Source organism: Sander lucioperca, chromosome 23, assembly GCF_008315115.2.
Source record: "Sander lucioperca isolate FBNREF2018 chromosome 23, SLUC_FBN_1.2, whole genome shotgun sequence".
In the NCBI taxonomy this organism is placed as follows: Eukaryota; Metazoa; Chordata; class Actinopteri; order Perciformes; family Percidae; genus Sander; species Sander lucioperca.
In genome coordinates, this window is record NC_050195.1 from 8,692,314 (window position 1) to 8,705,508 (window position 13,195).

At 42.1% G+C, this 13,195-nt stretch overlaps 1 protein-coding gene across 5 annotated transcripts in view; it reads left to right on the top strand.

The window, feature by feature from the left end:
• LOC116040060 (dipeptidyl aminopeptidase-like protein 6) overlaps nt 1-13,195 on the top strand; it is a 260,883-nt gene that overhangs the window by 142,484 nt on the left and 105,204 nt on the right. The window contains exon 1 of one of the 5 annotated variants that reach the window (XM_031285299.2): nt 5,417-5,731. The exons of the other annotated variants lie outside the window; for them this stretch is intronic. Coding sequence (XP_031141159.1) covers nt 5,675-5,731 — 57 coding nt within the window. The 5' untranslated portion in view covers nt 5,417-5,674. Of the gene's footprint in view, nt 1-5,416; nt 5,732-13,195 lie in introns of those variants that run through there. 5 annotated transcript variants of the gene reach the window in all.

The window sequence follows — 13,195 nt, forward strand, 5'->3', positions numbered from 1 at the left end:
CTCAATAGTCAGTAGGTTACTATTGGAAGACTTGGTTGGTGTTTGTCACTATTTTTAAGGCTCAGTCTTACTCTCCAGCTGGAGGGGCACTTTCTCTGTACACAGTATGCTAATAAAGATGAAGACGTCATCGGCACGGTTGTGGAATCTGGCTCTGTTGACATTTCACGGCTGAGTGGTGTGAAGGCTGGTGAGTCACACCTGGCATAAAGTGCTGTGTGCCGGCAAGACACGAGACTGCATCCTGATGCATCCCCTCTCTGTCAGGGTGCTGGGTCCGAACTGTATTTATGTAAGGACCTCACATAGAGGATTCACAGGGGGAGGGAGCAGAAGGAGCGATGGAAAAGCAATTACTTTTTCTTTTTCTCCAATATCTCGATGCTTGCCATCATGTGTCAGACAACTAAGTAAGAGCTGAAAAATTGAGGCACACAGTCCTACGACGCACCACCTGCTAGAAAGTAGAGTCTCAGAGTGTGAATCCCAGACCTTTGGTCTTGCTCTGTGTCAGAGTAATCACTTATCCATCCTCCACCCCTCTCTGGGGCAATATTGGTCTTATTCTGTGAGCAAGCTTGTTCAATCATATAGTATACAAGATTTGTTGCTATCAAAATTTACGTACCAAGAAATAAAACGCTGCATCCCAAAGGAAAATGGATACCTCCTTAAAGTATTTAATAAAAACAAGTCATGGGGTGTCACAGCACTGAACAACTTTTGTTTTTGAAACATCCCATTACACTTGTTTCCCTGGCTATTCAACACACAAGGGGCTTGCTGCATTGAAGGGTTTGATATAGGAATTGATGTAACACTGACAGATGGCTTTGGCCATGCGCAATGACAGAATATGTTCTGGGAGACAGGAGCTGGCTATAAATCGGAAAATACATTTTTCTATATTCCATTTTCTCCACAAATGAGTGTGTTGGGACACATTTTATGGATGTGGATGTGTGCATGCTTAAACTTAAACCAAAATGGGGGCTGTTTTTAATGCAAGTGGGTGCAGACAATGAAAACAACAACATTTACTTGGTTGGTTTAAATAATCATATATGCCAAAGTTATGTTATTTGACCTTTTTAAGTCTTTTTTTTCAGAACATACTGCAGTGTTCCGCGCTGCATGGCTGAAATTTCGAACTTCCTAGAGTTTAAACAAGAGACTTCATCAAAAACACACCAGATTTCCATGTAATGTGCATGATCCCTCTCATACCTAGTGGTGTTAACAGGGATTTAACGCTTTAGTTCTCCAAGTATCTCAATTAAAAAGCTGTACAGCCAGAGCACTTGAGGAAACAACTGTTTGCTTTGTGCAAACCAAAAGCCTTGGACAGACTTTGCTTTGGTTTGTGCTTCTCAAATTAAATTGAGGAAGGAAAACAGAAATTGAATTCAATCTGTGCAACATTGATTTAGTGGCTCTCAGACTAGCAGCCCTTTGCTTTTCACTTCTTCGTCTTTTCACCTCTCCGTCTCAATTTAAATGGAGTATCAGTTCACTTTTCACACACTCTTGATTGACTTTGGGATTCCTATCCATTGTCTCTATCTTCTCAGCCTATCAAGACTTTTTAAAAAGGATGCACATGTAAATAAGTATCAGAGACCTTTCTTAGTCACATAGTCCACCTCTTGGCTTCAATTAAGCAATCTAAATATAAAAGGCAATTGCAAAATTTGAGGGTTAATTGAAGATGCCTCTTTACCAAAAGCAATTATTATTATCTACACAATCATCACCCAGTAGCCATAATTTTGTTTGCAGGGAGAACTAAAATCAGTGCCAAAAATAATCCATCAGTGTATTGTGTTTTCAGATTATGGCATGTATTGATTAAGTTGAAGTTTTAATTGGGCAAAAGCTCTTACAGGAAGTTCATTATGTCGGCTGCTACAGTAGCTTGGCATTCAAAGTGAAACGATGACTGGACTCTATTTGTTTAGGCAGGTTGGCTCAATCAGTCAGTTAATTTCTGACTTTCCAGGAATGTGTATTTAAACACATTCCCCCCCAGGAGCATTCATCACTGCCGTCTCTTGTCCATTTGAGAGACATTTGGTTTGTACACTCACTCTGTAACACAGCCACAATAAGGTGGTTGTTGTGTTCCCGGTGGCCGCGGTCCGACCACATACAGTAGCATCCGTCATCAGCCAATAGGGCTTTGGCTCAGAGTGGTTGTCGTTAGTTTGGAGCTGATTGATTGGCTGTTGAGAAGTCGTTTCAGTTTCATACATCATGGTTTTGATGGTAAACACAGACTGAGTTATTGGAGAAGGCCGCTAATGTAGTTTTAAGCCACAAGTGGATGGTGCTGTGAACACTCGGAGGGCTTTCATTCTTTTTTAATACGTCAAAAATGACAACATAGCCTTTAGGTTTCATGGCTTTATTTGGCAAGAATCAAAATACAAATATGTCTTCAATTGAAAAATGTGCATTTTTACATTTTGAACAATCAGAGAAGCCAATTTCTTTAAGAATTATCCACAACTGAACCATATTTTTATTTTTTATCATGGCAGACTTATTGTCCTCATGAACCATACATTCGAAAAGCTTCAAAAAGATAAGCATTGTAAATCGTATGATTTCCAAGTTTGTTTGTTTTTTTGTTGGGCGCACCACATTGACTGATGCTGTATAAGAACGCAGCTGGCTGTGTAGGGAGGCGTTAACACACAGGAGTTTCAAGCCAGGGAGCGGAGTTCGCGGAAACGCGGTCCCTCAGGAGTGTTTTAATACAAACCACAAACTTATTCCTAAACTTAACAAGTCGTTTCGGTGCCTAAACTTAACTTTCGTCGCCGCATAACACTCCCTTTTTCTTGCCTACACTTAACCGTGATCTCTGCCGAAATGACCGGCAGCTCGCGGTGCTCTGTACCCCGCTCACAGTCACCTGTTCTCGGGTAACTGAACCACCAACTATCGCTGACCTGACAGAGCACAATGCTGAGCACTATAGCCGGTGTCGCAGAGCTCTGTAGCGGCTGAACACATCTACCAACTGCCGCTGATACAACGAGCTGTGACGGAGGTCTGTAGCCGGCGTCACAAAGCTCTGTAGAGGCTTAAACAGCTAGCAACTGCCACTGTGTAGCACAGAGCACTGTAGCTGATGTCACGTGATCAGCAGGCGGTCTCCAAGTTTTCGTATGATATCAAAAGTTTTAGTGTGCATAACTTTTCATACGATATCATACGAACCCGTTCATGAGAATGCGTTGGAAATACAAGACCCTTTTCAAATGGTTTTTAGTGGGGTGGCTCAACAAATTGGTCTGTCTTTCAGTTGCTCGATGGTGTTTTAAGCCCCCACCGTCGACTTCAAGGGAGCGCTGCGACCATCGACTTCAAGGCACCTAACCCTAACCCTTGCCTAACCCTAGTGCCTTCCATGCGGCGCTGCCTGGAAGACGACGTTGGGGGCTTAAAACCCCAAACACCCTTTCAGTTGGTCGTCAGTTTACAAAGCTTATTTTCAGTTTGCAAACTGACAATTATGCTTACCATAAGATAAAGCCTTCTGGTACAGACATTCGGGTATTCCTCAGGATGAATTGTAGCAACTTTGGTGATCCCTTATCTTCAATAAGGTCCATTTGATTTCATTTTGTCCAATACTTGTGTCTAGTGCTATTTAGCAAACATTAGCACCGTAACACCTTAAAATATGATGTAAAAATATGGTAAACATATACCTGCTAAACATCAGCTTTTTAACATTAGGTAATTAGTAGGTAGGTATTAGTAAGGATGTTAGCGTGCGGACATTTACCACCTAGCTCAAAGCACCACAGTGCCTATTCTCAGAGCTTAGAGTTGACTAAGCAGGCATGGAAAACCCACCTTACTTTAAATAAAGTTAGTTAACTAAGCTTAACTACGCTGTATGCCCACACCTATACATTAGACACTTTTAGTTTTGGGGACTGTCCTCATTCAAATGTAGAGAAGTCACTAACAAAGCTAAAACTCATGGGCCGTGAAAGTAAATTACAATCAAAATAACACAATGATATCTCATTCAAGGGTGTCAGGCGGTGGATTTTGTCCTTTTGAGGCTACCTTTTTGAAAGGCAAGCCTTTTCATGTGCTCGGCCGCTCACATGAAGCAACACTGCAGACATTCATTCGGGATTCCAGGGTAATTGGCTTCACTGAGCTGCCACCAGACTTTAATTAACAGTGCAGCACATTGGGTTGCACACCTGCAATATAAATAGTCAAACTGGAGACTAAGGTATTAATTAACATTAAGCACATCTCAGAACGAATCAAAGGAAGTCATTTCCTCACAGTGTTTAATAGGGATTGTAGAACAGTTTTTGTAGATGTAATTAATGGAACAAAACCACGAAAACACGTCTGGTTCTTATCGTGAAATATATATATATATATATATATATATATATATATATATAAACGTGAGAGGTTCCTTTCAGTGCCGCTGCAGTAAATTGAATGTCTAAATTATATTTTAGTCTCAGAATTTAGTTGAAATCTCAGACTGACTGAACTTTATTAAAAGCCATATTTGCCTAGTCCTAATAAGTTCTACTTTATTGCAACTACTTCATTCCCGGGATCATAACGTTTTTGCAGCCACTCGTGTCTTAAACATTTTCACTGTTGACTCTGTATTATTACTTCTGCTGCTGCTGTTTGAGTGTAATATTTAATCCTTTTACATTACATTGAAACCACTTAGTGTGTCAGTGCCATTACTATCGCATCAGCGCAGCAGCACATTAGTGTTTTGTTTCTAATTACAGCAAGAAAGTTACATAACGCAGAAATTGTTATCTCCAAATGCAGCAGGAATACGGGCTTTAATTCTACTTGCCTAGTTTACCAGCAGCTTTACCACAACAGTGTCTCTGACAGATGAAGTGATGGGATCTGATTTAATGAGATGGATCTTTATTTTGTAGTGAATATGAATAAACTAATAGATATGTGACACTGTATATGATTGAAAGTAAGAGTGTAAGAATGTCCTGGTTGCAAATGGAAATTTGATGAGCTTATATTCATGAATTCAGCATTCAAGTTTCGTATAATGTATAGTATTACATTTTTTTGGTGCAATTTTTAACTGATACCCACTCTCTCTGCAACACAGCCCCCCTTGGCTGACTTGACGGGCGGTGTGTGTGTGTGTGTGTGTGTGTGCGTGCGTGCATGTGTGGGTGCACGCGCTTGTGGAATATTGAACCGCTCACGCATAGTCCCTCATCAAGCGCTTAAAGAGGTGCGCAGCTTCTCTCTCTCTCTCTCTCTCTCTCTCTCTCTCTCTCTCTCTCTCTCTCTCTCTCTCTCTCTCTCTCTCTCTCTCTCTCTCTCTCTCTCTCTTTCTCTCTCTCTCTCTCTCTCTCTCTCTCTCTCTCTCTCTCCCCGCTGTCTCCTCCTCTTCTCTTTCGCTTCCACTGAGAATCGTTTGCCTTTTCTCATCTTGAGCAGCGCGTCCTTCCTTCCACCACTTGATATTTCACACCTTGGCCGCTGCAAACGCAGCCTGTATGCGCCGTGAATACACCATCTTCTTCTTCTTGTGCCTGCCGGTGGTTCTCTACAGCACCTGTGTAGCTTTCTGTATTTGATTTTTTTTCCTCCTGCCGGGGAAACAACAGTTTCTCCCAGCTTTAGGGGAATCATGACCACGGCGAAGGAAGGCAATGCACCGGCGAAAACGGCTCACCAGCAAGAACAGGTACCGACGAGCTTTCCTCTCTCTTGCCTTCGCATATTAGAATCAACATCAACCTGTGTCGCCCTGCTTTAGTTGGCCAACACTGAATCATATTGGCATGCAGCGCTGCAGTGACTTGTGTCTGACCGCTTGCAATGGTGTGTTGGAGGAAAACATAATCATTTGGTAGCCCTACGCTCGTACTGTAGTAGACATTTGCACTTAGAGTCAATTGGAAGTGATAGCCGGTGCCGTGCTGATTTACAGCCTCGTGCTCGCTTGTGATCGTCATCGTTGTTATGCAGTGATCATTATTCAGTGACTTTACGCACGGGAGACAACAAACAGTTTGTGTTTTCCATTCCATCCAGTGCGCTTCACCTTGCAGTAAGACACGCAAATCAGCTCAATTAGCCCAACTTGGATCAGATGGTGCCTATTGTAAAAGGCCTGCAAATGTGCGACTTGTGTTTATGTTAACAGTTTGAATCGCATTGAAATCACCATGTCATGCTCGTGCGTTCTACCTATGTAATAAAACGCCTTTAAAGCGTCTGACCTCTTCTGAAAAGCTCAACCGTCTCTCCAGTCTGAAAACACTGTTGCGTTCAGTGTGGTGCAGGGTGGCTCTGCTCTGTTTTCTTTGCTCACTCCCATCACTCAGTGATGATGGAACATCGGATTTTATTTTTAAGAATCAATATTTCATGAGCCGGAAAAAAAATATTGTGCTCTGTTAAGTGTCAGGGTTGACAAATAATGCACCTCCTCCTGCAGTACAGAGCCAGTGAATGCGTACTTACTAACACCTTTTTACAAAATCTTTGAAAGTTTGAAGAAAAACTAAATGTAACTTTTCCAGTTTTTCAGAAATGGCACATTTCTTTTGAAGTTTTAACAATATAGCACCTAATCAGCAATATACCCAAGCACTCTTTTTACAGCATTACAGCTGGGAAAATGCTCTGGCAGATTTTTGTTTTCATTGCGTCTAGATTAAATAATTTCATTACTGCTTGAAAAAAAGGGACTAAACACATTACAAAAAAGACTATCTCGGTCACTATGATGTTTTACCTTCCTTAACTCATTTTGTGTGAATCCTGTCTTTACATGTCCAGGAAGCTGTTTAGGAATCATTTAGTAAACTTTTTTGTGTTTTGAACCATGTCTTATCAACACAAACTGTAACTTGACGGCATCTGTCACTGCTGGCCTCCACCTGTGCGCTGCACCTGTCTGAAGATGACAGAAAAGGTGAGAGGGACACTCTGCTTTATCCTGCCAAGCAGACAATCTTCCCCCGCTGTGATTTAGCTGCAGGCTGTCAGTCACACCCTCGGAGGCAGCCACAGGGCCGCCAGTCCCACCCTGCACATTCTGCACACTGGCTGTGTATGCGCAAACATCAGCAAAAGCAACTGACGATTGACACTTTTGTGTTTTTGTCAATCCTCAAGCAAAAAAGGCAAAGAGTTTGCTGGTTTCAGCTTCACAGATGTGAGGATTTGCTGCTTTTTCCTTTTGTGTATTGTGAATTCAAGACATAACTTTGAACTCGGATGTTCATTTGCTATTTTCTAACATTTTGTAGACCAATACGGCTACAGCTGAGGATATTCATCCATTATCAATTCATGTTTGATAATTTTTCGAACTAATAAATGAATGGTGAGTCTGTAATGTCAGAAAACAGTGTAACATTTCCAACACCCCATCTTCAAAGGACTTCTTTTGTCCATCCAGCAGATGTAGATATTTTCACATCTACATCTACATTTGTAATAGCAAACCACAGAGAAAACAAATCCTTACATTTGATAAACTGGAGATTTTTTTTTTTTTTTTTTTTTTTTGCGTGATAACTGATTTAAACGATTAATTTCAACACTAGACCGAAAAACAAAAACGTAATTGTAGTTAATTATAGGTTAATTTTGAGCACAAATAACTAACACCTACAGGAACTGACCTTTTTTCATAATCACTGACAAGATTCGATAGCCGGTGATGCTGGAACACTCAATGGCGGCTGTCAGTGGACTTTGTTGAGGCGTGACGCTCCAGCAAAGTGAAAAATTGCTTCAAGCATATCAGGTTATAAAATCGGCAATGTAACATAGACATGCATGCATGCACATGCACACGGGCAAACACATTGCAGCTGGTGCGCGCAGACATACACAGCCGCTGTGATTACGTGAGGTCCTGCTGCGGCCTCCTGATTGATGGTGTGCTGGCCGGGCTTGTGGTCCAGGGACAGAGGACGGAGATAGAGGGCAGCTCACCAGAGATAGCAACAGCTCTCCAGTAATCAGCTAGCCGCAGCACAGACAGAGAGAGTCACACCACTAACACTCATTACTCCAACAGGGTGGAGGTTCTCAAGGTGTGAAAGGTTGAGTCATGGTAGTAATGAACTTACAAAGGCAAGACACTTTAGACGAAATTAAAGCTAAAGTAGCACTATTTTGTTGCCAAAATACTCCCATCTAGTGCTGTGACAGAGAGTACAGTGATTGGGAAACTGGGAATTTGGCACAAGGTGCTTGCTCAAATTAAATTGTGGTGCTTGGCATGGGCACTTCTTCACCAAAAAAAAAAGATAAACCAGTGAGAACAGCTTGTGTCCAAAAGCCTCAAAAACTCATAAAGCAGCTGGCTTTGTAAACATATATCTGCTGTGAGCAGTTTAAGGATGTCACATTACATGAGTAATTGGGGTTTTCCCAGTTCAGATTTCTCACTTACTTCCCACAGGCAGTTGGAGCTTTAAAGCACAGCCCCAACATTTAATGGGGAAGACATCTGCGGAGATGCCACCGCCATCCAGCCTGATGGTCGGGCTTTTAACTGCTTTTTCACATTCTGTGTGACTAGCGAACTTGGGAAGCCGTAGCGGGTAATGCATGCTAAAGGGAGAGACTTGGATACTGTGAGAGCCGAGCTGAAACGTGAGGTCTGCCCTGATAAAGTTGATTTAGTAGCATCTCATAGTAGCAGAGCAGTAAAGGACTTTGGGTGGGATTCAAAGCCAAAACCTCCGATCAGGACAGCAGCTTGCGAAACAGCTGAGCAGAGCAGCCTGCGGGTGTTCCTGAAGAGAATAGATACCCAAGGACCAAAGAAGGAAATGAATCATAAATAAGCCATAGCATTGGATAGGATGGTAGGTCTTACATACTCTGTAGCTTTTTGTTGCTCTCAAATCATGATTTCTTTTTGTCGTCACATTTGTGATACATGAATATGCCTATTTAGACTCTTTGCTGGCAGGTGAGGTGATTAGATGTATCTTGCATCATTATATGTACCAGAGAAAGTACATGGCTGTCTACTTCTCCAACAGGCCAACAGTGGAGTTAAAAATGACAAGGACTATAGCATAGGGGAATTCTAAGTTTAGGAGAAAAAGGGTATAAAATCCTGTCGAACTCAAAAAAGTGCAGGACTTTCTCGTTGCCTATTTATTTATATTCTTAAATTTCTTCTAAGATACTATGATACCTACTTAGTAAACTCAATGTACTCAATGTCCTACATATAGTAAGTTAGATTTCAGAGGATGTGCTCTTGTCAAATATTGATAAAATGTTGTTTATCTGAAACGGTGCCTGTCTGCTATGAGCTGATAAATGCAAGAATCAAAGGTGAAGATGCTCACTTGAAAGTCAAAATATAGGAGAAAAAAGCCAGACGGGAACATGCTCTTTTAAGATGGTGAAAGGCTTGAATGTTGTCGGATTGATGATATTTGACTTAAACATTTTGGTATGTTTTGTTTTGTGTAATCAGCCGTGTTTTGTTTCCTTCATATCGCTGTGGTAAAGCTGCTGCCTCTGTGGCCTGCTGATGAATAGCTCAAGTAATAAGTGCTTAAACGGATGTTAAAGTAGCAGCTTGCACACAAGACACAGTGGGATGACGACGAGTCATCTGCGTGGCGCGTGCTTTGGCTTTTGTGTTTTTAAACATGGACCTGCGTGCAGTAAGTGCCATACAGCAGTGGCGGTGTTCCAGTGCCCCAGAGTTTCCTTTTTCCAAATCGGTACATCTACAGAACGCATTTGTTATCCGTCGATCCAGAGCTACCACTGTTCATCAGGTTGTCTAATGTCATTAATGAAGACTCTTTCCCTCTTTCTACAAGCCAATTCACTGGTAATGTGATAAGTAGTTCATTGTGAAAGTGACCAGGACGTGTTGCCAAATCAGATGTTAAGGTGTCATCATGCCTGTTGATCTGCCAGGAAGTCCCATAACGGAACGGTCACAAATGAGATCATATAAATGTAGATTTGCTCTGCCTGTGTAGCATTTGTAAAGGCCCGGTACACATTTAAAACAAACTCAATTCATTTCAATGGAATGGCCGTGATTAATAGATTCATCCTGTGAGGACATAGTAAATAGTAAATCTGCATTCAGTTTTCACTTAGAGTTCAATTTTGGTGAGCTTTGACAGCAAATTTCTGCTATTGACCAATAGCAAACCACACTGCCAAGACGGTGAAAGCTAACGTAGCTTATTATCTGTGTTGAACCTTCCACTTTCATTTAACCTCCTCCATAAAAAGAGGAATGGTTTGCAGGCAGCTATGAGACAGGAGTCAATGGCACAAGTACGTCTTTTGATGTTAAAAGAGTGTTTCTTTTTTTCGTCATGTCATTCAATAAACTAGAAGGGCACTCGGAGAGTGCAGACCTCCGCCAAGACATGCCCTGTCTCACAATGTAAAAGCATTTAAAATGTTCCCTGTCGGAAACCCATTTCCCCGATTATTCTGACACCACATGAATCTACTATCTCGCAATGGCAACAAAAGTGAAAATTAATTTGTGAATCTGCCCCGTGATTCGGAACTCCTCCAAAATATAATGAGTTCTTCCTTGGCCCCATGCTCCCTTCCACCAACTTTAATGAAAATCAGGCCAGTCGTTTTACAGTGATCCTGCTGACAGACAAACAAACAAACAGACAAACCAAGCCTAAAACATAACCTAGTTGGCGGAGGTAATAACACTTTACCGAATGAAGTGATGTACAATGGCCAAATACAGACAAATGTCCCAGTACAGACAAAATACAAAAGCAACTTAGAGAGAGCAAAAGTGACTGACTAGCACTAGGATGTTCCCGGCTGGTGAGCTTGTTAGCAGTTAGTTCACCAGGGACAATTAGTTTACCATCTTTGCGAGTTGTCACCAAGCTTTAAGGCAGAGACTAGACCAGCACCTGCTCTGTCAGTGTGAGACATTCTGCTTAGTTTAAGCAAAAAGTCTGAAAATGTAAAGTGCAAAAATAGAAAACTTCCCTCCCAAGAGGCAGCTTTTCATATGCATGAGGTTATATAGAACTCATCCCTGCATCTACTCTGCATAATTTGAATTTCTGGTTCTCTTGCCAGGTTCTAGCTACTGTGCTTCCCAGTCAGATTGCAAAAACTATAGTATAGTTCTTTTAGGGAATACACCGATTTGATTTTAAACTGCGATATATCTATCATTTTGATGCTTTCTTTACTTGTGCATAGCGTTTTTCCTATGGTGAATTAGTGACTGATAAGAGGGAGTTGGAGATGGATTTCGAGGAGAATTGGATGCCCCTAATGTTTGTGCCATAGTTCGTCTTAAGGGCAATTATGAACAATTTAGCCGTGATGTTGGAGTCTAAAGTGGAGATTAGAGACGAGATTGCCAGGCAGCAACCACAGCGATTTATCATGATTGTTGTCATGATTTAAATGTTCTTTGCCAAAATGGCTTATAACATTGGGGGGTGCTTTAATACAGCAATAAATATTCAGTGTTTGGAGCAACGGTCAAACTAAATGTCACGATAATCCTCCATCTCGCTAATGGTCTGTGTAGACATTGGGTGTGCGTGTCTTTTTGGTGTGTGTCTGAGTAAACACAAGAGGAGGAGTTTCCAAACAGTGTGTAAAACCGCCTCATTTAGGAAAAGGTCAGGTGTCTTCTTTTGTTTTAATGTAATTGTGCCCCTAATGCGCTACGGACGTCAGCACAGGATATGCATATAGATCCCATTAAAAATTCCCATCCCATCTCTTTCTATATCAACCGGAGTGGGCATATTTCCATAAATGAAGGAGCTCGCCAAGCATTTTTAACCAGAGCTTTCTTTCCTTTCTCCCTTGTGTTCAGGTGAAAAACACAGTTTCATAAGGAGCTACATAAGCTAACTGTATTTAGAATACTTAATGTCAGAAAATCTATATATTTTCAGAGATGACCAACAATAGGTTTTTGAACCAGAAGTGTCCAGTCTCTGGTTGCAAGTCTGTTTGGTAAGCTGAGCGAAAATAGTCAGTAAGTGTGATTAATCATGCTTCAGACTGTCAGGGGAGTGTCAGCCTGTACCAGTGCACCCTATAAAACGCATGCGTGAGTCAGTGTATAAGTTAATATGCCTCTGTATTCTTGTGCGTGTGTTTATCTGCGTCTTGCCTCAGTCTGTTCGAGCCGTGTTTTCTGGCCTTATCGACCTGCTGTAATTAGAAGCCCAGAGCTGTGGAGCAGGAAGGCGATCAGGAGCCGCCATGTTCCGCCGAGCATCTAATTGAAACGTTGAGCGCTGCCAGGTTCACCGTCGCGCCCCCCTCTCCCCCTCGGGTCCTGCTGTCGTTTTGGCGCCACCTCCACGTCAGTGACAAACATTCACAAGAGTGAGTGCTAGTCACGAACGATAAGCAGGTAATTGCCTGTAGGCTCAGATGTGAATTAGGAGAAGCTGGTGCTCCACTTTCATTGGACATGCTGCTAGGAGTTGTTTGTGCCCACGTCGGGGAAGTCTGACAGCTCAACGTGATACACATAGCTGAGCTTAGAATGTCATTATCTTTGTCTTATTTAAGCTTTGGTTTCAGTCTTTGCTCTCAACATCTGGTATAGGTTGTTAAAATCCTTATTTTGCAAAGTTGTATCTTTTCCTTTAAAATAAAAATGAACAACAATGTCCTCCCCACTTTCTTCAGTGACGCAAATTGCTGGATGAGGCAGCACACAGAGCCACTCGGTAGCCTGCAGGAGGCTAAAGGCTGTGCCCGAATCTTGGCATCTGGCTGCTCAGCCTGGCACAAGCCTAGAGGAATGAGCTTGCTTTTTCAAAGCCTGGGCCCAATGTTACAACCACTGTTCCTGCTGACATTTATAGCTTAGAACCTTTAGTGTTATTGTTATGGCTGCAATAATTCTCGCCGCCGTGGAAGGCTGATGGCGCTCCAAATTGACCAACTCAAGGATTTTAATGTGGCAACTCACCACATTATGGAGATGGGAGCGTGAAAGTAGGCGGCCTGCTGCAATATCATCTTTCTCTACTCGAGAAGCATGCGTCCCTGTCATCAGTCTGACAGTCATGTTATCAGCTCTATCCTGGACTGCCCATTTTCTGGCATGCATCCCACTCCCTCCAGCCATAAGAAATACGTCTGGGTGGAAGGGAATTGGTCAGAGGCGACAATG